This window comes from Dermacentor variabilis, chromosome 3, assembly GCF_050947875.1.
Source record: "Dermacentor variabilis isolate Ectoservices chromosome 3, ASM5094787v1, whole genome shotgun sequence".
NCBI lineage: Eukaryota > Metazoa > Arthropoda > Arachnida > Ixodida > Ixodidae > Dermacentor > Dermacentor variabilis.
This window is the reverse complement of record NC_134570.1, coordinates 79,322,515-79,344,288: the sequence shown is the minus strand read 5'-3', so window position 1 is coordinate 79,344,288 and position 21,774 is coordinate 79,322,515. Positions and strand designations below refer to the sequence as shown.

The following is a 21,774-nucleotide window of genomic DNA, read 5'->3' as shown; positions in this document are numbered from 1 at the left end:
TATCGAGATAAAATAATTTAACATAACGAAGCGAAATAATAATTTAGACTATTCGCACGGTACTCTTCTTGTGCCTCTAATAAAACGGTAAACTGCGTGAAAAGCATCCCTGTGTCTGCATCCCAGTGAAGTCGCCCCAAAAGAAAGAATAGTTGGCGAGGTTAGCGATAGCACAAGTTGAAGAAACAAAATTTGTAAGAGTTTTCTTTGTATCAAAAATTGGAGGCACGAGAGCAAGAAATTACAGTGACGTTTCACGTCGTGGTTACGCGCAAAGGTATGCACGCCAGGAACATGCACAGCGAGCCCAGCGGCGCCGAAGCACCAACGGAAAGGAAGCGAACGCGGCTATTCTCTTCACCTCGAGGCGCCTTCCTCCTCCGGCGCTCGCTGCCCTCGCGGCAAAAAGCATAATTTAGCCAATATCGCAGACGTAGCATCTGCGGTTCAGCGTAAAAAAAAGCTCAATAGAATCAGATACATTGCAAAAAAGGCCTACAGGGGACACAGCGAAGCCAGACCTGTGTAAGTAAAATTTAGACGCGGCATACGCCATCCCAATTTTGTAAAGGAAACTGCAAATGCCCTGAAAGCCACCAGTTATTATACCACGTGAAACAAAGATTGTGGTATTCAGAAAACGATTTTAGAATAGATCGTCGGCGCTGTGCGTGTTTCAATAGCTTTTCTTCTAATGCATGCTGGGCACCCCACCCAAACGTGCATAGCAAACGTTCATATTCTACAACGCCTAAACGGTGGCGATGCCGACTGAGAATTAGTATAAAGGAAAGTTTTGTGTTGACAAAAGCTTCTTGGATGTTGATATCTGTACGCCACGCAATCCTATATAAAATTTATAAGCAGATAAGGTAAAACAAACAAGTAAGAGAAAATGGCAGAACTCGGAATGGTGTTTTACTAATCACTTCTGGTATGTGCGTGCGATACAGTCATACATGCATAAGCCTATCAAGTATACAGCCGGTGAAAGCACAGGGCGCAGATAAATGTTTCAAGCGGATGCCCGCCCAAGCACTGAAGTTCGTCCGGACGCTTCGTTGCGAAAATTCTTAACAAAGCTCTTAACAAGCGATGTGCAGTGCGGAATTATGCAAAGGGCAAAGTGTGTGGTGAGGCTGTGCGCGTTCTGTGTTCGGCTGACTTGCAACGAGAGAATCGATATATTAGAATCAAATGGTTCCCCGCGCACGCGGGCAACGATGCGTCGGAGAAGCACGATAACCACAACGAGACGGCACACGCAGTGGCGCGAGCGCTAACCAACCGCTCCACTGCAACCGACCGTCCAACGTGGTGTAGTGCCAAGGACCGCATGACGACGTTCAACGAGCTTACACAGTTCCACCGCCTGGCTCGAAGGACTTTCCCACCCCCGCAACCGGGGCTGAGCCGAGCGGAGGCGGTGCTGTTCAGACAATTGCAAACTGGTTCCTTACCCACCCCAGTGTTAATGACTAATCTATACCCGAAACTGTAAGTGAGTGATGTGTGCCGCGTGTGCCAGCGGGAGAGGGCCACCCTGACGCACATCCTATGGTATTGCACCAAGTTCCCCGAAGCTTCGACATGTACAACCATTCCGCCGCGACTCGCGGCTGCGGCGGAATGCTACGACCCCGAAAGCCAAACCTGGGCCGTCCAGCAGGTCTCGGCGGCTTTTGAAAGACAAAAGCCGAGCGAAACCGACGGAACGTTGCCCCTCAGGGCGACCGACCGCGGGAGTAACACGCGCTGGAGTTGAGTAGAGACCACCCGCTGAGAAGACGTCAGGGCCCGCGTCACGGTGCCATTTAGTCATGGTGTCGTTCTGCAGGCGACTACATGAAGTTGTTTCTCTCTCTCTCTCTCTAACAAAGCAGGTGCCATGGGGACCGTCAATGACGCGAGAAAGGGAACACCTGCGCGCAATGAAAAAAAGGCACAAGGGAAGTAACACATTTTCCATTAGCAGACTTTGTCATTATCCGTTTATTATGTAGCAATATTAGAATCGTTAAATTTTTCATGTTGAAAGCAACCTGGATGCGTTGGGGAACTGAGGCGCATAATTTCCGGCGGAATTTCCTGTGGCGAACAGCCATGGCAGTTTGAATCATTAATAGATATCAAATAGAAGGAAAGGCTTCTGAAGTGCAGTCAACGTGTATCTGCCATGCAAGTATCCACCATAAGGATAGTTCTTGCTATAAGCAGGAAGAGAGACTGATCGACACTATCAAATGCAGCCCGTTATTGCACGGAACAAAACGAAATTCGTAACAATCGTGTATTCCGTACCACCACAGAGCAACTGGTATATATCACTCTTCAAGCAACGCTTATAAACAATTTGTGGATGAGAAAAAGAGGCGAAGCGGTATGTTTCACGGCATGCCACATCTATTCACATGGTCCCAATATAATAGAAAAGGGAGCGACAGGTTGTTATCGTCGCGATTACCTTAGCGAGCTCACGGCGCGGTGAAAGTGGTGAGTGTGACGCACACAGATGAGTTGCAATGAAAGGATGATGGTATTGGTTTTGGTAAGCACCGTACTTGTGTGCAGTCAAGGCTCATATCTCGGGAAAACACGTTGTGCCGTATTGCGATAAGTTAAAGCGCTAACCATGGTAATACAGAACAACATAGGAAGGCAAGCTGAAATACGTCAGTGCTTTTAAAGGTCAGCGTGGCATGTCGGAGTTGCGAATGTATATCAGCAACATATGTCGGTGCCCGTCTAATTCTAATCTAGAGTTCATACTGCTCCGAGAAACTTCGAACGACGGCTTTTTCTTTCGCTAAGCCGATGTCATAATTCAATTTGAAATGTTCTGCTAATCGGTTGGAATACATTTTTCATGGTTGCCGGTTTGTGTGGTGGAAAGGGTTGGGGGTATTTTTCAGTGCAGATCGTCTTATAGGTCTTAGTGGCGGGATTAAACGCATGCCGACTGCGTAAGTGACCCTTATCATTCGTGGCGATGCGGTAGGGTGGGGTGCAGGTTCGAATGAAGCGTTGCATTTGGAGACGCTATTGACGTCAGGTGGTTGAAATTGAACTGCTCGGGGGATGCCACTCGGTCACAATTTTCTCGCCGTCATCATCTATAGCGTGCGATAAGTCTGCTAGTTATCCCCCGGCCTATGTATATACTATATTCCTCGCCCTCTATATAACGGCACCAATGCTCTCTCCAACATCGAGGATTCCCCGCTGTCGGAAGCTCCTTAGTGAGGAAATCTTCTGGGCGGATCGTCAAGGCCGAAACGAGAGCCGCCGCGTTATCGGCCACCGCTCTGGCTCAGTTTATAAGTCGCTTTCGGGGTGAAATCAGAGAGGGTCTTGCCTAGGTAGTTGGATGGAACAATTCTGCTCGAGTATCGCGTATGGCGCCCCGTAGCGTCGCAGCGATGCCAATGGAAGCTGATATCGGCATTACAGAGATACTAGCTTTAAGAACACGCATTATCGAATTTACAAACAACCGCTTGAATGACGCGACAGGGACGTGTATAGATGCTCAACAGCGGGAGTAACCGGGGTAGCACTCACATGAAGTATATAGACGAAATGGAAATTTTGCAAAATGAGTAACTTCTTGTGGTGGTGGTGGTGTGGTGAAAACTTTATTTTCATTTGCCTCCCCACTTGGTATATTCTGCGGAGCGTTCATTTTTTATAGCGCGACTCTTAGGCGCCCGTTCCTGCGTCGAGCGTCGGCGTGCCTCGGCATGGTACCTTGTAATCGAGCGAACCACCACAGCAAAAATTAGAGTCAACGCGAGCGCAGCAGGAGATAAAAGAGAAGGCGAGGAGAAAAATGGAGAAGGAAGCCACAGTGAAGTCGTGAGGTGGAAAGCGAAGGGTGAGCGCAGGGGAAACGTCCTGCGCATGCGGTGAGCTGCGAGTGGCCACCCAATCCGCAGCCGCGTGGACGATCTGATCCGCGCTTCCAAGGGGAGAGCGGGGGAGGGTCACATGGGAGGCGGGAAGGAGTACGCTTGTCCGCGGGGCGTCAGCTGTTGAGGCCAGTCCGCGTCACCCCCGTATGTGACGGCGGCCACTGCTCCTCGATGCATTTTTGCAATCCGCCTTTTTTCATTTCGATGTGATTTTGCAATCCGCCTTTTTAACGCGATAGCGTTAAGGAGCTCGTGTCGCAGAAAAGCCGATGTCGTCGGCGTCGGTGTCGGCGTCGGCGTCCGCGGCGTTGGCCGTGAGCGATAAATCACGGCAGGCACTTCATAAATAAAAGCAACTTCCAAGATGGACTGGGTGGGAATCGAACCAGGGTCTCCGGAGTGTGAGACGGAGACGCTACCACTCAGCCACGAGTTCGATGCTTCCAAGCGGTACAAACGCGCCTCTAGTGAATGCGGTGTTGCCTTCGAAACGAGCCGTGGAAAGTTATACTGCGGTGTATATCGGTAATTATGAACATGTAACTTACAGAAGTCGCAATTACACGAGTAGCGAAGTGCGTTTCCGCTGCATTTCTTCTGGGCTTTCCGCACACGCAGAGCCATCTTGCGGCAAACATAGAAGACCCCCTCCTCTCCATGTACGGCGCTGCCCGACAGATGGCGCGCCACGCGCGCATTGGAGCTGTACGAGGACCGGTGCGAGGCGGGTCGCGGCATGGACTCTCTCTCGCCTTACAACGCTTCGCCTTGCTCCCTCTGCAGAATCATGCGGCCTTCCTTTCTTTAGATCACTATCTGTCGATCTTTCGGCCCGTGCCGATCACGACGTTTGGCTGGCGTGCATCATTTCCCCCTCCGAGATACCGAGTTCTTTGGTTCGTTCCGCTTGCTCAGGCGCACGTTTCGTTGCTGCGCCGAACGCTGCGTTGCTCGACCATATGGCTCGACGCTCACCGCGTCCGATGCGGGGCGCCTCGTAAGTGATGGCTGCCCTGTAGCCCATTGTCTTACACCCCTTGGCGGGTCGACAGGAACGCTGTCGCGTTCCACTCTTGAAGGCGAAGCTTAAGCGTCCTCCATTTTTCATTTACCTGTGCTGCCCTCTGCCGCATGCCGCTGAAACGTTTTGGAAGGGTCCCGGGGCTTTCGCCGGTTGATCTGTTGAGTGCGCGTCGGTTGTGCGTTTCGTGGATCGCAACTCATTATTAATGGCTTCTTCGGGACAGCATGTCGTTCCTGGAAGCCATGTAGCCCTCACCGACTACTGGGTGAGCAGACCTGAGTGCGCTGTTTTGCAAACAGTGCGGCCGATAAGGACAGGCTGAGTTCCGTTAGGCGACATGGTTGCCTTGGAAATTATCACTGATTTCTGCACTTGGACATCGCTTTTTGTATTGTTTTACATATTATTCAGACATTTCACATATTCAAGAAGTCTTCGAGCGCAGCCTTCTACGTCGGATTTATCAAAGCGGTGCACTTGTTTACATCGACATCCAGAGGCTCAGATCGTTGTTATCGTCAAATATTGTGGAAAAGGTGCATCGCTGAAATGAAATAGTGTCAAAACGTAGCAAAACATGCATATCTGCGCACATGTGCCGTGTTACACCCTGAGACGAGTCAATATGAGTGGCCGAACCACTTAAACAACGGCAACTGTGATCCAGATGCATATATTACGGGCTGTTAATTAACTCGTTCTCACTTTGAATAACTCCATCATACTTACAGTTTTAGCGTGCCATAGAGCATTATTAGAGAAAATTGTGCTCGCATAAGTGCTCATTTCTAGGCCGGGTTGTTCTCTCACGAATACACGCGGATGCCATCGATCACATGGCGTTGGTATAACTGAGCGAGGCGGTTTATGCTGCTGTATACCGAATACGCAGTCTCTTGTTTGCCGGTTGACGCAGAGGCAAACATGGCATTTATGAAATTGAGAAATGTGTCGGCAAAGCAACACGTACAGGCCCACCCATATACCAAACAAATGCGGCCGACAGCCTACAGGTACGGTGACGTACAGATGTTGGCTCAGCGTTGTGTCGCCGCTTACCGCCTATAGTGTGCTCGCCGTGCGAAGTTACGTGTAGTTGAATTCAAATTGCTAAGGCCAGAACTGAATTATAAAAGCTGTTTCGTTCAACCTAACTGCTTACATTTCAGTTCCGCCGGTAGCGGGTAAATGAACTCGACGGCGCCAGGTTAACCTTCGCTCAAGAAGATCACATTGGCTCAAACTTCATGAGCATGACTTGAGAGGGCTAAAGCTTGTGCATTTGAACTTGGTAGGCGTGTTTGACTCAATTTGAGCACGATCAATTACATATACAAGTGAAGACGCTGTCGCTATCGTGTTGTCGGTTCGACGGCCGATCGCGCGTGGTACGGCCGAATGATGGTCGACACGCTGATTTTGCCGGTGCCGTCGACAAAAAAGCCCGTCGCAGAGCAACTCGCGCTCGTCGGTTGCGTCGCTGTGGACCTGGTATGATAAAAAGGTTTCGGTGACGCGCAATAGATGGTCAGCCGTTGGCGTGAGTGTCTTGTCAGTCTCGTATCGACCCAGTTTTACCGCACCTTACAAGTACATGAAGTCAGGCGCGCGCTCCCACCACCACCAAGTGAGGACCGACGCTGCAAGAAGACTTCGTCAGCAACGGGATGTACTTATGTTATTTTATTTTCTCTCAAGATACTGTCTATCCCTGGTGGCACTGTAACAGGAGTGGGTACAATAACATGTTGGGACAGAGTTTGGATTAAACAAGTATTCAAGGAGACAGAGCGGCACAATAGACTGCTCAAAATAATTACAGTGCAGGACCGAGGATAGTTACACGAAAATAGGCCAGCAGTAGAATTCGCATTGTGTATGACAGCGTACGTACATAAAACAAGTGGTTCGATTAGGCGCTTAATATGCATACAGAACCAAGTGTAACAGTACACACTGAAAAGAAGGTATCAATACAAAAAATGATGACATCATATCAGGAAAAATTTTCATTGTGCGTTTGGCTAGAGAAGTGTTTCTTCTACTAGCTGCACGAACACTTCACGGGAGTTCTGTATAGTAATTACTGGATCCAGTTTGTTCCACTCGCGCACTGCGAGTGGGAAGAAGGAGCAAAAAAACGTGCTATTGTTGCACGAAAACTCCTGAAGTGTGACAGCCTGTTTGTGACGTATATGTCTGGAACGGTTGATACTTATCAAGGCTGAGGGATCAATCTCAAGCCAATTGTGGCGCAGTAAGAGCAAATATTTCAAGCGATGTACCTTTGCTCGATTGCTCACCGTCGCGAGCCAAGCACGATGCAGTAGTTCCGTTAGGGAATAGGTTCGACGGTATCTGTTGAAGATAAACCGGACAGCCTTGCGCTCGCCGCACGCTTTCTGACATAGCCGCTTCATTTTTTCACGTGCGAAAACCAGGCTATATTGGCGTATTCAAAAACTGTACGAATGAAGGTGACCTATGCGAGTTGCTTTGTGCGGGGGATAGAATGACGGAGTGCCCCTTTAAGAAAGAACAGTTTATTGTAGCTTTTTTGGTGACATTCCGAACGTCCGTTTACCAGCTAAGATCTGAAGTTATTGATAGGCGCAAGTATCGATACTCGTGCACTTTACGTAGTGGTACGTTATTCATGCGATATTCAAATTTTAATGACACTTTTTTTCTTCGTAATTGTCATGGAAACAGTTTTATCTGTGTTCATAACCATCTGCCATTTATTGCACCACTGCGCGACGCGTGTTAAGGGTTAAGGACGCGGTTAAGTGTCGCCCAAGTGTAAAGCACGGGTTTTTCATTAAATTTGGTAGCCATCAATGAAAGGCGGCAACTACCTGGCTCACGGTACAGTCAGCACAACTCGGACGATGCCCTGGCGGCTTTCTCTTTTAAAGTGGAGTTGCAGTCTTACGCTACGCAAGTTTTCGGCACCGCACCGACGTCGGGCTACCAGTAGAGTTTCAACGTGGCACGCGGCACGAGTGTTTGCAGCAGCGCGCGTCCGAGCGCTTTTTTATATTTTGGGGGGACTTTCCAGCGCGCGGCCACTCGCGCAACCCTTCCAGAACGTTTCGCGTCTAATCCGCTAGGGCAGGGCGCATGCGCCGTCGCGCCATGAAAGAAGCGGATTGCGAGTAAGTACAGCCAACACAAGTATTGAGGGCTGGATGAGTGGGTGGATGTTATGAGCGTCCCCTTTGGAACGAGGCGGTGGGTTGCGCAACCAAGCTCTTGCTACTAAACTAATAAGGTCCTACCTAGGTTAAACAATGAAAAAAAGAAAAAAAGGAACACTATGAACTACCACGCCCAAATTTTCTGATTCCCTATTCCATCCATCCATCCATCCATGCGTTCAATTAGGATGCCTTGTAACTGGGATGGCTAGGATGCCACAAACAATGTTTAGAATAGGGGTCCAGGAAGTTTGGTTATGGAAAATAATCGTGGGGTTTCTTTACTTTCGTTTTTTTAACATAGGTATAGGACATTAGGCAATATAGTAAGAAGGGCCTTGGTGGCGCAACCAACCACCCCGTTCTAAAGGGGACGCTCATAGCATCCATCCATCCATCCATCCATCCATCCATCCATCCATCCATCCATCCATCCATCCATCCATCCATCCATCCGTCCGTCCGTCCGTCCGTGCGTCCGTGCGTCCGTCCAGATATCTGCCCAGCAGTCGATTTAGGAATGACAGGCCTCCTTGAAGCCCTTGGGTTCAGCGAGAGGAAGGAGGAAGTAAACATGTCCTCAATAGAGATTAGCAAGATGCGATTGGAAGATTGGTGGAAGAAAAGTAGGGAAACGAAAAACAAAGGAGGCATACAAAAGCAAAGTTCACAATAAGGGTTCAGAAACTTTGGTTATGGGAATTCATCGTTTTTCTTTCCTTTTCCTTTTCTCTTGTTCAAGATATGTTGGATATTATGCAATAAATCAGGAGCTTGGTGGCGCAACCTAACGCCCCGCTCCAAAGGTGACGCTTATAACATCCATTCATCCATCCCAATTCCTGGCTATGATGAACAGTATCGCCCTCATTAGTGCTCCGAATAGATGTTGCGAAGTGCTGTGGTGAGTGGGTGATGCTTGCGCAGTCGTGTTTTTCGTTTTATGAAATGCGGCGTTGCCAAGACAGACAAGTTGTGATGTGTATGTCTGGTGCCACAGTGGTGCGTGTGAGCGAGCCACATATTCACTGGGCCCAGGAACACACCCAACTGCTATAGGTTACTGGGTGCTGAAAAATCTTGCACACGTCCTGGACGGGGGAGGGCAATGGAGGAATTCCCAGCGCCGAGATGTGGTCACCCAGGACCTTGAGCTCGGAAGACCCAGAGACGCATTTCTTGGGGTTGAAAACCAGGGCAAATTGTTGAAGGCACTAAAAATTTTCCGGAGGTGACGCTCATGATCTTGTAGATTGGGACTCGCGACGAAGATGTCATCGATGTAGGCAAATACAGCCGGGAGTCCGTGCGTTACCTCGGCAATGAATATTTGGAACGTTTGAGCTACGTTGAGTAGCCCAAAGGGCATCCGCACATACTCAAACAGGCAGAATGGTGTAGTAATGGTTATCTTTGGGATATCGGCAGGCTCAACGGGGATTTCATCAAATATCTTGACAAGGTCCACTTTACTAAAGATCTTGCATCCTTCCAAATGGCCTCTGAAATCTTGAATATGTGGAAGGGGATAGCTATCGTGGACCGTGTTAGCGTTGAGCGCCCGGTAGTCGCCGCATAGACGCCAGTCACCCGGTTCTTTCTTGGGCACCAGATGAAGAGGAGGAGGCCTACTGCTGGACGAATGGCGAATAATACCCAGCTGGAGCATGTGCTCGAATTCCCGTTTTGCAATGGTCAGGCGCTCACTGAAGAGGCGGCGCGGACGAGCTGCGATGGGTGGACTGCGGCAAGCGCAGGAGGAAGAGCTCGTTCAAAAGCGCACCGTTCCCGTTGACGTTGCTTGTACCCAGGAGCAGTCGCATGGTGTTGTGCAGCTGGGAAGGGCGGCGATCTCCAAGCTCTACGGATGTGAACAGGGGCTGGAGACGCGCGCCCTCCGACGCCAAGGTGTGGTCCAAAATATACTCTGCTTTAATTGCTGCTACGGGGCATCGCCTTAAGGTGCAGCGATGACGTACGCCGCTTCGTGAGAAACCTCAGGAGACAGCGGGGGGAGACAGGTTGTCATGTAAGGGGCGACACCGAGAAGTTTCCAAGGTAATGCGGTGTAGATCGAAGGAGGCTTCGGCCTGGGTGAACCAAACCTGTAGGTCCTTGTGCGAGAACGTGGGCAGACGAAGCTGCAGAGCGGCGACGTCCTGTGGGCATGAGGTAGCGTCAGGCAGAAGGGTGACTGAGGGCTGTAGGTTGCTGGGGTCCGTCATCTCGTAGGGTGGAGTCACGAATGTTGCAAACTAAGGGCTTTCAGCAGAGCGCCAGGTACGATGACCAGCGTAGCAGGATCTTAGAACGGACTAGCGCGTGCAGTGTTTGCGCCACGATGACGCGCCTCCGAACTTTATTTTCTTCATCTTTCGCAGTGCCGACCGAGAGCGCCGACCTTAAGCGTCTGCGCGTACCGGCGTCGGTGGGCGTTACTGCGTATCCAGAGACCAATAGGCATGGAATACTTCGCTGAAGAACAACGAGCAGACCCGAAGCGGGAAAAAATTCCGGATGATTATGACATTCCCTAATGCGAAATTTTAGTACAGCTCCATACGTGTTTTTATTTTTGGATATATTGGCTGGTGTGCGCCACATTGCAAACGGAGCAAAGTGTGGCGCGACTGCCTCGCTAATCGAGGGATCGCTAGAGGCGGCGTGTGGGTGACGCGTAGGTGCAATTCACAGCAGTCGCTGCAAACAAACCTTTGCTCATGAAGCGCTTTGTTTCCATATATGGTATCAGTGGACGCGCTCACCACATGCTATCGGTGACCAGACGGCGGGGTGCTACTCTGGCGCCATCTCGTAGCGGTCGTCGCGGCACTACGCTTTTCTTCGGACGCTTTCGCCATACCCTCCTCCTCCACTTTCCATCTCATGGTTACGCTGCATATTCCTCCTCAGCTTACCTCCTCGCGCTGTCTCTATCACCGTCTTTCATCCTCCGTGGAGCTCCACGTTCGCTTTTTCATCCTTCGTTGTGCTCGTTCACTCTGTTATGCCAACGCCGACGATCAACGCAGGAACCGGCCCCAAGGAGCTGCGTCTTAAAAACCTCGGCGAGTACTTGGAAGGCCTCACCGACGTTGTCCCTAGGGCATGTAGGCGAAGATTGTCTTTGTTTTCTCTGCGAAACGATGTCCTCGTTAAAAGTAGCTCTTCACCACTCCGCACCAACAACCTTCTGCTCGTGCCCTGAGCATTGCGTCCGGAGGTTGTGCATGCCCTATATGACGATCCGACCACTACACTATTCTATCGTGCGCCATCTAGGATAGAAGACTAGAATTACTGGCTGCGCCTAACAGCCGACGTTGTCCACTACATCGGGACATGCCGAGACTGCCAGCGTCGCAAGAGACCACAAATAAGGCCAGCTGGATTGCCGTAGCCGATCGGGTGGCCTTGCCGACCATTCCATCAAATAATAATGGACTTGCTGAGGCCAATTCCTACGTTAACATCCGGGAATAAGTGGATAGTTGTGGCTACCGACTACCTTACCCGATATGCTGAATCAAAACCCCTGCCTAAGGGTCATCATCAGCAGCAGCAACAGCAGCCTATTTTATGTCCACTGCAGGATGAAGGACTCTCCCGGCGATCTCCAATTACTCCTGTCCGGCACCAACCGATTACAACTAGCACCTCCGAATTTCTTAATTTCATCACCCCACCTAGTCTTCTGCCGTCTTCGACTTCACTTCCCTGCTCTTGCACCCACTCTGTAACCCGAATGGTCCACTGGTTGCCTAACCTACGCATTACATAAGCTGCCCAGCACCACCTATTTCTCTTCATGTCAATTAGAATATTGGCTATCCCCGTTTGCTCTCTGATCCAGACCGCTCTTTTCCTGTCTCTTAACGTTACGCTTAACATTATTCGTTCCATTGCTCATGGTGCGGTCCTTAAGTTGTTTTCAAGCTTCTTTGTCAATCTCTAAATTTCTTCCCCCTTATGGTAGCGCCGGTAAAATGCACTGATTGTACACCTTTCTTTTAATGATAAATGTATGATTCCAGTCAGAAGCTGACACCGTATGCTGCATGCGCTCCAACCCATTTTTATTCTTTTGTAAATTTTCTTCTCATGATCCGGGTCCCCTGTCAGTAATTGACCTAGGTAAACGTGCTCCTTGACAGACTCTAGAGGCTTACTGCCGATCCTGAATTCTCGTTCCCTTGCTCAGCTATTGATCATTATATTTGTCTTCTGCATATTAATCTTTAACGCCACTCCTACACTGACTCTTTTAATGTCCTCAATCATTTGTTGTAACTCGTCCCCAGTGTTGCTGAACAGGACAATGACATCTGCAAATCGAAGGTTGCTGAGATATTTGCCGTTCAGCCTCACTCCTATGTCTCCCCATTTTAGCAGCTTGAATACTTCTTCCAAGCACGCAGCGAATGGCATTGGAAAAATTGTGTCTACTTGCCTGACCCCTTTGTTAACAGGTATCTTCCTACTTTTCTTGTGTATAATTAAGGTAGCTGTGGAATCTCTGTAGATATTTGCCAAGATATTTGCGTAAACATCCTGTACTCCATGATTACGTAATGGCTCTATGACTGCTGGCATCTCTGCTGAATCAAATGCCTTTTCGTTATCTATGAAATCCATATAGAGTGGCTGATTGTACTCTGCGGATTTCTCAATTATCTAATTGATGTGATGGATGTGATTCATTGTAGGGTATCCCTTCCTGAAACCTGCCTGTTCTCTTGGTTGACTAAGGTTCAGCGTTGCCCTTGTGCTATTCGAGACTATCTTGGTGAATATTTTATATAATACTGGAAATAAGCTAATGGGCCTATAATCATTCAATTATTTAACGTCTCCATTTTTGTGGATTAATATAATGTTGGCATTCTTCGTTCTCTGGGACCCTTGAAGTCGATCGACAGTTTGTATAAAGGGCCACTAGTTTTTCAAACATTATGTCTCCTTTATCTTTGAATAAATTGACTGTTATTCCATCGCGTCCTGCCGCCTTCCACCATTTTATGTCTTGCAAGGTTCTCCTAACTTCACCGCTAGTTATAGAAGGAGCCTCTGTAACCTGTTCGTTACTACTTCGAATGCAGGTATCGTGGCTTTAAGGTTGTGCGGCCGAATTGGCAAAACTTCCTGCAAGAATATCAAGCTTCGAGACGGTGCCCTGGAAGTGCTAATCACCGACCGAGGAACGACTTTTACAGCAGATCTTACCCAAGCGATTCTGCGACGCAGCCGAACAAGAAACAGGACAACTGCTTACTACCCGCAGACAAATGGTCTTACGGAAAGGCTGAAAAAGACCCTTGCCGGCATTTTGCCAGTGTGCGTCGACGTCAAACGTATAATGTGGGATGCCAACCTTCCATAAGTAACTTTCGCTTACAACGCGGCGTGGCAGCAAACACCGCACATGAAGCTGTGCAAGTTGGTTTGCAGAAGGAAGCCAGCGACGACTTTCGACACCATGCTAGTGCACGTCACCGACTAAGCCAACCACGACGTAGCTTCCTATCTCGAACCCAGCGAACAAGCCTGACAGCTCGCTCGACTGCGTAATATGAACCAACAAGGACGCACAGTCGGTGCTCTACCATCATTGATGACGCTACATGGAGTACCAGCACTCCGACCGTGTTTTGGTTTCGACCCCAATACAACGACGAGGACATAGTCAGAAACTTTTGCCACGCTATTTCGAACCTTACAAGATAATCCGACGTATTAGCGCACTGGAATATGAGGTCATGGCACAGGCATGTCGCAATCACAGCGATGCCGCGCACGAGCTGAAATGGCCCACGGGGGGCATCTTAATCCTTTCGGCACCCGTTGACGAACTTCGCACCTTTGTTTCTTTGTTGTTTTTTTCTTTACTACGGTAGTTTTGTTTGCCGCTCTTGCATTTGTTTGCAGCATCGGGACTGGTTACTAAGAGGCTGGCATTGACACGTGTACCGTATGTGACACGTGTACCCGTATGACACGTATGTTTCTCCGGTGGCCGCTTTTCACCAGCTAGCAAATGTTGAACGTTATAAAATGGCGGAGGACGCGCCTGCAGTTTATAGTGACACGAGCACCCAGTGTCACTTCTGTTTCTTCCGCAGCACTTGAGACGGCCGGGATGAAATTCAAAATAAATAAAAAAAATATAAAAACATAGTACAGCACAAACTTCATAGGTTTAATTATATATACGACAAAGAGCAGCAGTTTACTTACCAAGTTGAGTTGCTGAAGTGTCTGGAATAATTAGAAATAATTAGAAATCACTACCACCTTAGACGATCAGGGGGGAAATTTAAAATAAATGATAAAAAAGTAGCAAAAGTATAGTACAACCCAAAATTTATGGGTTTCATTACACATTTGATATCAGAGCATAAGTTTAACTATAAGTTGTGTTTCTGAAGTGCCTGGAATAATGAGAATTAATTAAATATGACTACCTCGTGAGACGAGCGGGGCCGAAATTCAAAGTAAATCAGCAAAATTGAAAAAAAATATATAGTAAGGTACAGAATTTATGGGTTTCAATGAAGATATATCACAGCGTACCTTCTGTTACAAGTTACTGAAATGTCTGAAATAGTCAGAAGTATTTAGAAATCACTGATTACCGCACACCAAAACACCAGTTCGTAGACTTTGGCGAAATTCCCGGATACCCGGAAGTATAAAGCAGAAGTAATGGCGTCACTGATTACATCACACAACGATGGTGGCTAAGTAACGGACAACCGGCTAAGTAACGGAATACAATTGCCTGGCATAGACTGAACATCTGCCTAGCAGAGCGGATGTGACGTCACTCCCGCGTCTCTGCGCGCGCGCGCTCGTTACATGCTCTGACATCAGCTCCAGAAAGGTGCGCGTAAGGTGCGCTTCGTGCGCCCTCGCTAGGGTGCTACGCACTACCAGGTGGAGCGCGCTGCACCTCCTCCTTCTTGCCTTCCCTAGCTCCTCCCCCGCGTATCCTGCCAGGGGAAAGACGTTCGCTTGCTTAATCCTCCGAGTTCGGTTCGTACGTTGCGTTCTCCTAAAAGTAACCCAGAGGACACTAACTCCGAGAGAATAATGCGACTAAGAGACACCTAAGCCAAAGATTAGGGTCGATAGGTGTTTTTTTTTTTTCACAGACAGGAGACAACTGCCCGTGGCTGGCCTTGCGTTGATAAAAATTCGCGCGTCGTCGAGTCCTGAAAAATAAAACTAGCCCGGTATTGCAAGGTGCCTCACTTGAGCTTCCTCCTTGCTGTACTCCTGGAGTAGGATACTCTTGAGTTGTGTTAAGCTGTGGTTCAGAGGGTTGGACGCTTTCATCAGGGACTTGGACGCCTGCGAGAAAGAAAAACCACACCATTAAGTTTCGTCGGCATTAGCCGTGCCTGAAAGTATTTTTTAATGAAAGCGTCGTAAGTATGATTATCATCTTCGTCATCCTATTTTGTGTCCACTGCAAGACGAAAGCCTCTCCTGCTGTGCTCCCTCGACTAGTTATGCTGTGGGTTATGGCGCTGCTGCGAACTGCGAAAAGCAAGGTGTCGATACCCTTGAAAGCGCATTGGCGGCCTTTGCTCCCTGTGAACTTTGCACTCCTATGACTCTTACGGCTGGGTAACAAAAGCAAGGGTAATATAATAACCCCCACCGAAGATGTGTCGCAATGGACCTCTCCCTTCTTGGACCCAGGGGGAATCCCACAGTTTCAGCAGAGTTATAGGCACGTAACTATTACCCGCGCAATACAAGCGTCCTGTAAAAATGCTTTTATGGTATGGGAGGTTTTGCACAAGCAAAAGTCGCATAAATAATTATTTGTGGCTTACAGCTACTTCCGGTACAGAATATACATACGATTCCTCTAGTCTTCTTTCTCTTTTGCCTTTTTGATAAAACTTGCTCTTTGTCGCTACGTGCGTCATCAGCAGTCGTGCAGGTTATGCGTGTGCAACGTAGTATCTGGAGAGAATGTATTGTCCACATTGCCACAAATTTATGCTGGAAGCTATCAGGATTCAAAGACACTATTAGAACACTGCACGGGCATGATTGATCCTGGATTTATGCTGGCCTGATTTATGCTGCTGGGATCGGGCTTTATGAAGTCCGAGCCGAGCCAGAGCCTGTGATAACCATTCTAGGCCTGACCCGGGCCCATTGTTAAAAGCCCGGGCCCGTCTCAAGAGAGCGTTACAAAGTCCGGGCCCGTCCCAGTACCGGGCGTTCATTACTAAGCTTAGCCAAGCACGCGTGTACATGACGAGGCCAGGCCTGTAAATTAAGAAATATTTTCTTTTACTTACAGAGTGTACCTTATTTGTTGATCAGCCTCACCCTTCTGAGGTCTAATCACCTGCAGTGTATAAGGAGTAAAACACCGAAATATTTGTTTCTCCCATGGCAACAACAGCGACCTGGCCCATTGCATATGGTGTTATTTTTCTGTAGGTGCGCGTCCATTTACCTTGATCATACCATTTGGCCACATGAGGTTTCGTAGCATGCGAATATATATATATATATATATATATATATATATATATATATATATATATATATATATATATATATATATATATATATATATATACAAACAGTTGAATTTACGAGCATACATAGTAATGTTAACGCAAAAGTAGAAAGGGACACCCCTTGCGTTAGCACTTAAAGGGCCCCTGAAACGAATTTGACGATTTTCTACAAACGTACTGAGTCGTTAGAGTAGGTCCTTCTGATCATTAATTGACACATCTAAGTGCTCCACGTAAACCGTGTAATTTATTATAAGGTTTTAAAAATGCACATCGCTGCCGATTGCAGCACACTGCTCGGCGGAATTTTAAGCCGCCCCTACCCGTATGACGGAAATCACCTATATGACGTCAGTGGGGCGAGCTATCCGATTGCCTGATCAGGGAACGTGATCGATAATTTTTCCAACTTTATGGCAAACAAATGATGTTCGTAATAGTTGTAATGTTAGTTAACTTGTTTTTACAAAAAGAAAGTAACATAAAGAGAACGCACAAGAACAATTTTTCAGTACACTTAAGCACTTCCGGCACACAGCAAATGTCGTCTGCTTGTGTTACAACGTGCTCTGTTCTTGACGAGAGCTACGCCGTCAGTGTCGGTCTGTCTTTTCGCGAGCGCTATGGTTCGACTTTGTTGCGTTGTGCACTGCAAGCGTAGCGACTGGCAATGTGTCCAGCTGCGACATCGTGTCCCTCTGCAAGTCAGTAGACGAGCGGACTGGCTGCAGCGCATCGGACTGCCGCTATCCGATCGGCGCCAGGATTTGCGCAATTGCGGCCGTCACTTTACACCGGAAGATTACTAACGCAATAGCGTTTCGCGAGCCCGTTATTAGGGCAAGCGCAAGCGCAAGGGGACAGGGCCTGGCCGCTTGACAGTGCCATTTAACGGGTGAGCAGAAGCGCAAATGTGAATGGTCTGCACGGTGCAGCCACCTGGTGGCACAGAGCTCAACCATACAGAGTATCAGTAACAAAACGTATTCTTTTTTGCTTGTGGTGTAAATTTTTCGCAGGAGTGTAATCATCAACACGCTGTGTTTGTAGATGTTTAAAATGTTTTCCACTTGGTTAGAGCAATATTAGCTCTTTGTTTGGCTGGTTAAGGTCTGTGCCAACAAGTGGCTGGACTGTGCAGACCTAACAGGCCGCTCACGTACGTCTACGCTAAAGTTCCTTCATCAGCTTGAGTTTATGCCTACAGTCATCTGCCGAAACACCCAGCTTGCCTGTGGTTACCGGAATACCTGACACGGTCGCCGCTACGGCAGAATGCTGGGCGGCGACCGTGTCACCTACAAATGCGGCGATATGGAAAATGAGCCGAGAGAAAGGTTTCGAGGTTGTGGAAGTTAACAGGGGAAGTGAGTAGGTGGGGGGGGGGATGTTGAATGAGACGGTATCCACTTCAGTTACTGGCTTGGATGAGAAGTCGGCTGGCAAGTTGCTGGTCGAGCTGTTGCTTTTTTGGGGGCCCACGGGTGCTCAGGAGGGCTGAGTACTTAGTAATGAAGAAGGCCCCTAGGGGAACCTCAGAATAGCCTCGCCGTCAATAACAGAAAAAGGAGGAAAACAAGAAAGAGAGCTCGCCATGCAATAGGCTACATAAACATGCAGGACGGCAGGAGAAAGGAAAAGTGGGCAGAGACTGAGCAGCAGTTAAATAGAAAACAGATAGGGATGTATGTGGTTACAGAAACGAACCCTAGAGACTCGGAAGAGCCGCAAGTGATTGAGAATTATGTTTGGTAATGGTGCAGCAAAACTAATTCCGAAAGAAACGGAGGGGGAGTTGGAATGCTCATGCATCAAGGAGCCAAATGGAAAAGAGTAAACTCAAAATGTCAAGAGCATCTTTGGTTATCAGGTACAATGAGTGGAAATAAAACTAGGCTGGGCGTGACGTATTTGTGGGCCTGAAAATATTGCCCATTCAAGAACCAAAAGATAGTGGAATGCCCAAGTACTGATACTAATGGTTTCGGAACTAGAGAGACAGAGATAGCAAAAAACGGAAAGGCAGGGAGGTCAACAAGACGAACCTCCGGTTTGCTACCCTACACTGGGAGTGAGGGAAAGGCGGAATAGAGAAGAAAAGAGGAAGGAAGTGATGATAGTGCGTGATGAAGCACCGTGACACCGAAGGGGAGTTCCATAGGTGGTGATCTGCGTTGATCACATCTGGGACGACCAAAGGGCCAGCGGTCGTTGCGCGAATAGGAGGCTGCGGGTGAGCTATGGGGCTTACTCGAAAACTGCAAGCACTGGATTAAGAGCATCCAGTACTTGCACTGCACTTCGCGCTGACAGATTATGCGACTTGCTGAAAATGCACGAAGGGTATTTATGAGGGACCGAAGCATCCCAACCACTTGCGGGTCTTCGTCGGACAATTTATCGGGAGTCGGCGCTGTGGACTGTACCGCGGTGCGCTGTATCCTTTGATGTGGCTGTGGCTCCGGCTGTGGTATCCGCTGTGGCTTCAGTCGTGGCTCCGGTTGTGCCATCAGCTGTGGTCCCGACGGTTTCTTCGGCTGTGGCATCAGCTGTGGTGGGGGCTGCCCCTTTGGTAGCGCGGGTCAAGCTTCAGTGCTGGTGTGGTGCGGCACGAACTTAGGCTCGACTCCGCCAGGCCTAGAGGACAGAGGAGGAGAAGTTGTCGGTTGTGGCGCGCTCTTCAACGAGGCATCTTTGTTCTTTGAAGTCCGACGGCATGGGGAACTGCGCTTTCTAACGGTCGCAAAAGCTTCCCGACGAGATGAATGGTCTCTCGTCATCTGCTTCAAGACCTCCCGTTCCTTCTTTATTTTGGAACAGTCGTTTGAGGTAGCATCATGGGACCTAATGCAACTGGGGCATTTGAGAACAGTGGCTACACAGCAAGCTGCAGCGTGGGGCTCTGCGCAGCACGAGCAAACTCTCATGTTCTCGCGCAAAGCACTTACGTGCCCTAGCTTCATGCAATTTCGGCATTGGAGTGGCTTTCAGATATATGGCCGTACGGAGCGTCTAAAGTGGCCCACCTTGACGTGTGAGGGAAGACAGTGGCCCTTGAAAATTACCTTCACACAGCGAGATTCGCCGAGTCGAGACACGTGAGTTATGGCGCAGCCATCAACGACTAGCTTTACTGGAATAGGAAAGTCAGCGTTGGAGATGGAGACGTCCACGTCGTAGACGACACCAGTAGTGGTGTCACTGTCCAGAGGAATATACGAGCAGACCTTCATCCCGCCAAGTTCCGTAACTCTCCTCAAAGTTTGCAGCATAGTCTCATGGACGACATCAATAGCCAAGAAAGTTTTTCGTGTGTTGACTCTGACGTCCATGACTTGATTTCGCGTCACTGCTCCAAGAAGTACCAAGACAGACTGTCTGTTGGGTCGCCTCAGGTTGTCGGTAGCGAGTTCTCGTAAAAATATAATTGTACTGACTGAGGTATTCTGAGTTGGTCCCTGAGTCAAGGTGCTTGAAGACAGGTAGGTTCTGCGTTTCTTCGTTTCGCCTTGCGGCTCCTCACAAGCTGAAAGGCGTCATTGGAGAAGTCCTCACGGCTGAGCGAGTGGACACTGGTATCGTCGTGCTCGGTGTCGCTCTAGAGGCCAGTGCGCTTCCTAGACACAGCCGCCACTGAAGTCGCCATTACCGGCAGAGGCGCGGGGAGGTCATGTGTCATCCGTGCCACCACCCATGGCGGCTCCCCCGTGATATACACAGAAATCAGGCGAAAATAGTATAGCTAGAAGAATAGCGTCCTGGCTCACAGACTTTGTCTTCGTCTTCGAAATGATTGTCGATAAATCGATTTGGGGAATGATACCGAAATAATCCTATTAGGTGACATGAATGCCCACATGCAGGATCTAGATGGCTATATCGACAACAACGGGAAGTCAATGCTAGATCTTTGTGAGCAACATCACTTCGTTATTGTGAATACAGGGCCTAAGTGTGAAGGGCAGATCACGTGGGAAGTGGGAAATCAACCGCAGACCATTGAGTACTGCCTGATGTCAGAAGGACTTCATGATAAATTGAGAGAAATTGTCATCGATGAGGAAGGGTTTAGCAGCCTAGGGAGTGACCATGAATGCATCATTTTGAAAATGGGATATGTAGTTGGGAAAAAGAGCAAGGAGTGCAAAATGTTCAGTCCAAATTTGAACGCTGAACAAATAGCAAATATATTCACAAGAGTCGAGGAAGAACTTGTCAAATGGCCAAGAGTGGTAATATAGCGAGCTTATAAGTGTAATAACGACAGAAATAGGAAAAAAACACATGTTAGTTGGAAAGGAAAAAAAATGAATATGAAAAGCTGGTGGAACAGGGAGATACGAGAAGCGATTGCTGAACGATTGTAAGCATCCCTGATGTACAGAAAGGCAAAACAAGTGTAGTTACCGTAGAATGAAGCAGCCAGTACATGGGAAATATACCTGGAGAAAAAAAATCTGATTAGAATACTGCTGCAAGCAAAGATAAAAGGTGAAAGTGAACGTTGGTTGTCGGAAATACGTGAGAAAAAGAAGGCCGCACCTAGAACACTTTGCCACCATAAAAAGAAATTAGGCAAGAAGTCAACAACAACACAACAACATATCCCAGACAAAGATGGAAAGAAATTGGAAGTGGAAACGGCGTTAAACTACATCCGAAAAATAACAGCCGAACCTTTCCAAGGCAATCGCGAGGTTGTAATTGAAGAAAAAAAAAAGAGTATGATAGAGAAGCATACGGAAAAGGATCTCGTGTTGAGAATGTTCAACTGGAACAAAGTCAAAGAGAAAATTCCTAAGCGCACAGCTACAGGACTAGACGATGTTCCCGTTAGGCTGAATAATGAACTAGGACCAAAAAGTAAGGAAGCTCTTGTGAAAGCAGTGGAAGAAAAATTAAAAGATAGGCGAATACAAGACAGTTGGCGAGAAAGCCTATATAATTTAATTTATAAAGGTAAGGGGGAGAAAGGTAGAATTCACTCGTATTGAATTCTATCTTTAGATATTACCATTAGATCGGTAATATAGAGGTTAGCAATGCAGGCAATCAAATTAAAGCTGCAAGCATGGGCAGAGAAATTTTGGCAT

General features: G+C 48.2%; 1 protein-coding gene across 1 annotated transcript in view; it reads right to left on the bottom strand.

Moving 5' to 3' along the window:
- LOC142574576 (uncharacterized) overlaps positions 1-21,774 on the bottom strand; it is a 62,705-nt gene that overhangs the window by 8,689 nt on the left and 32,242 nt on the right. Inside the window, exon 4 of the mRNA XM_075683626.1 lies at positions 15,387-15,485. Within this exon, the coding sequence (XP_075539741.1) occupies positions 15,387-15,485 (99 nt within the window). The remainder of the gene's footprint in view (positions 1-15,386; positions 15,486-21,774) is intronic.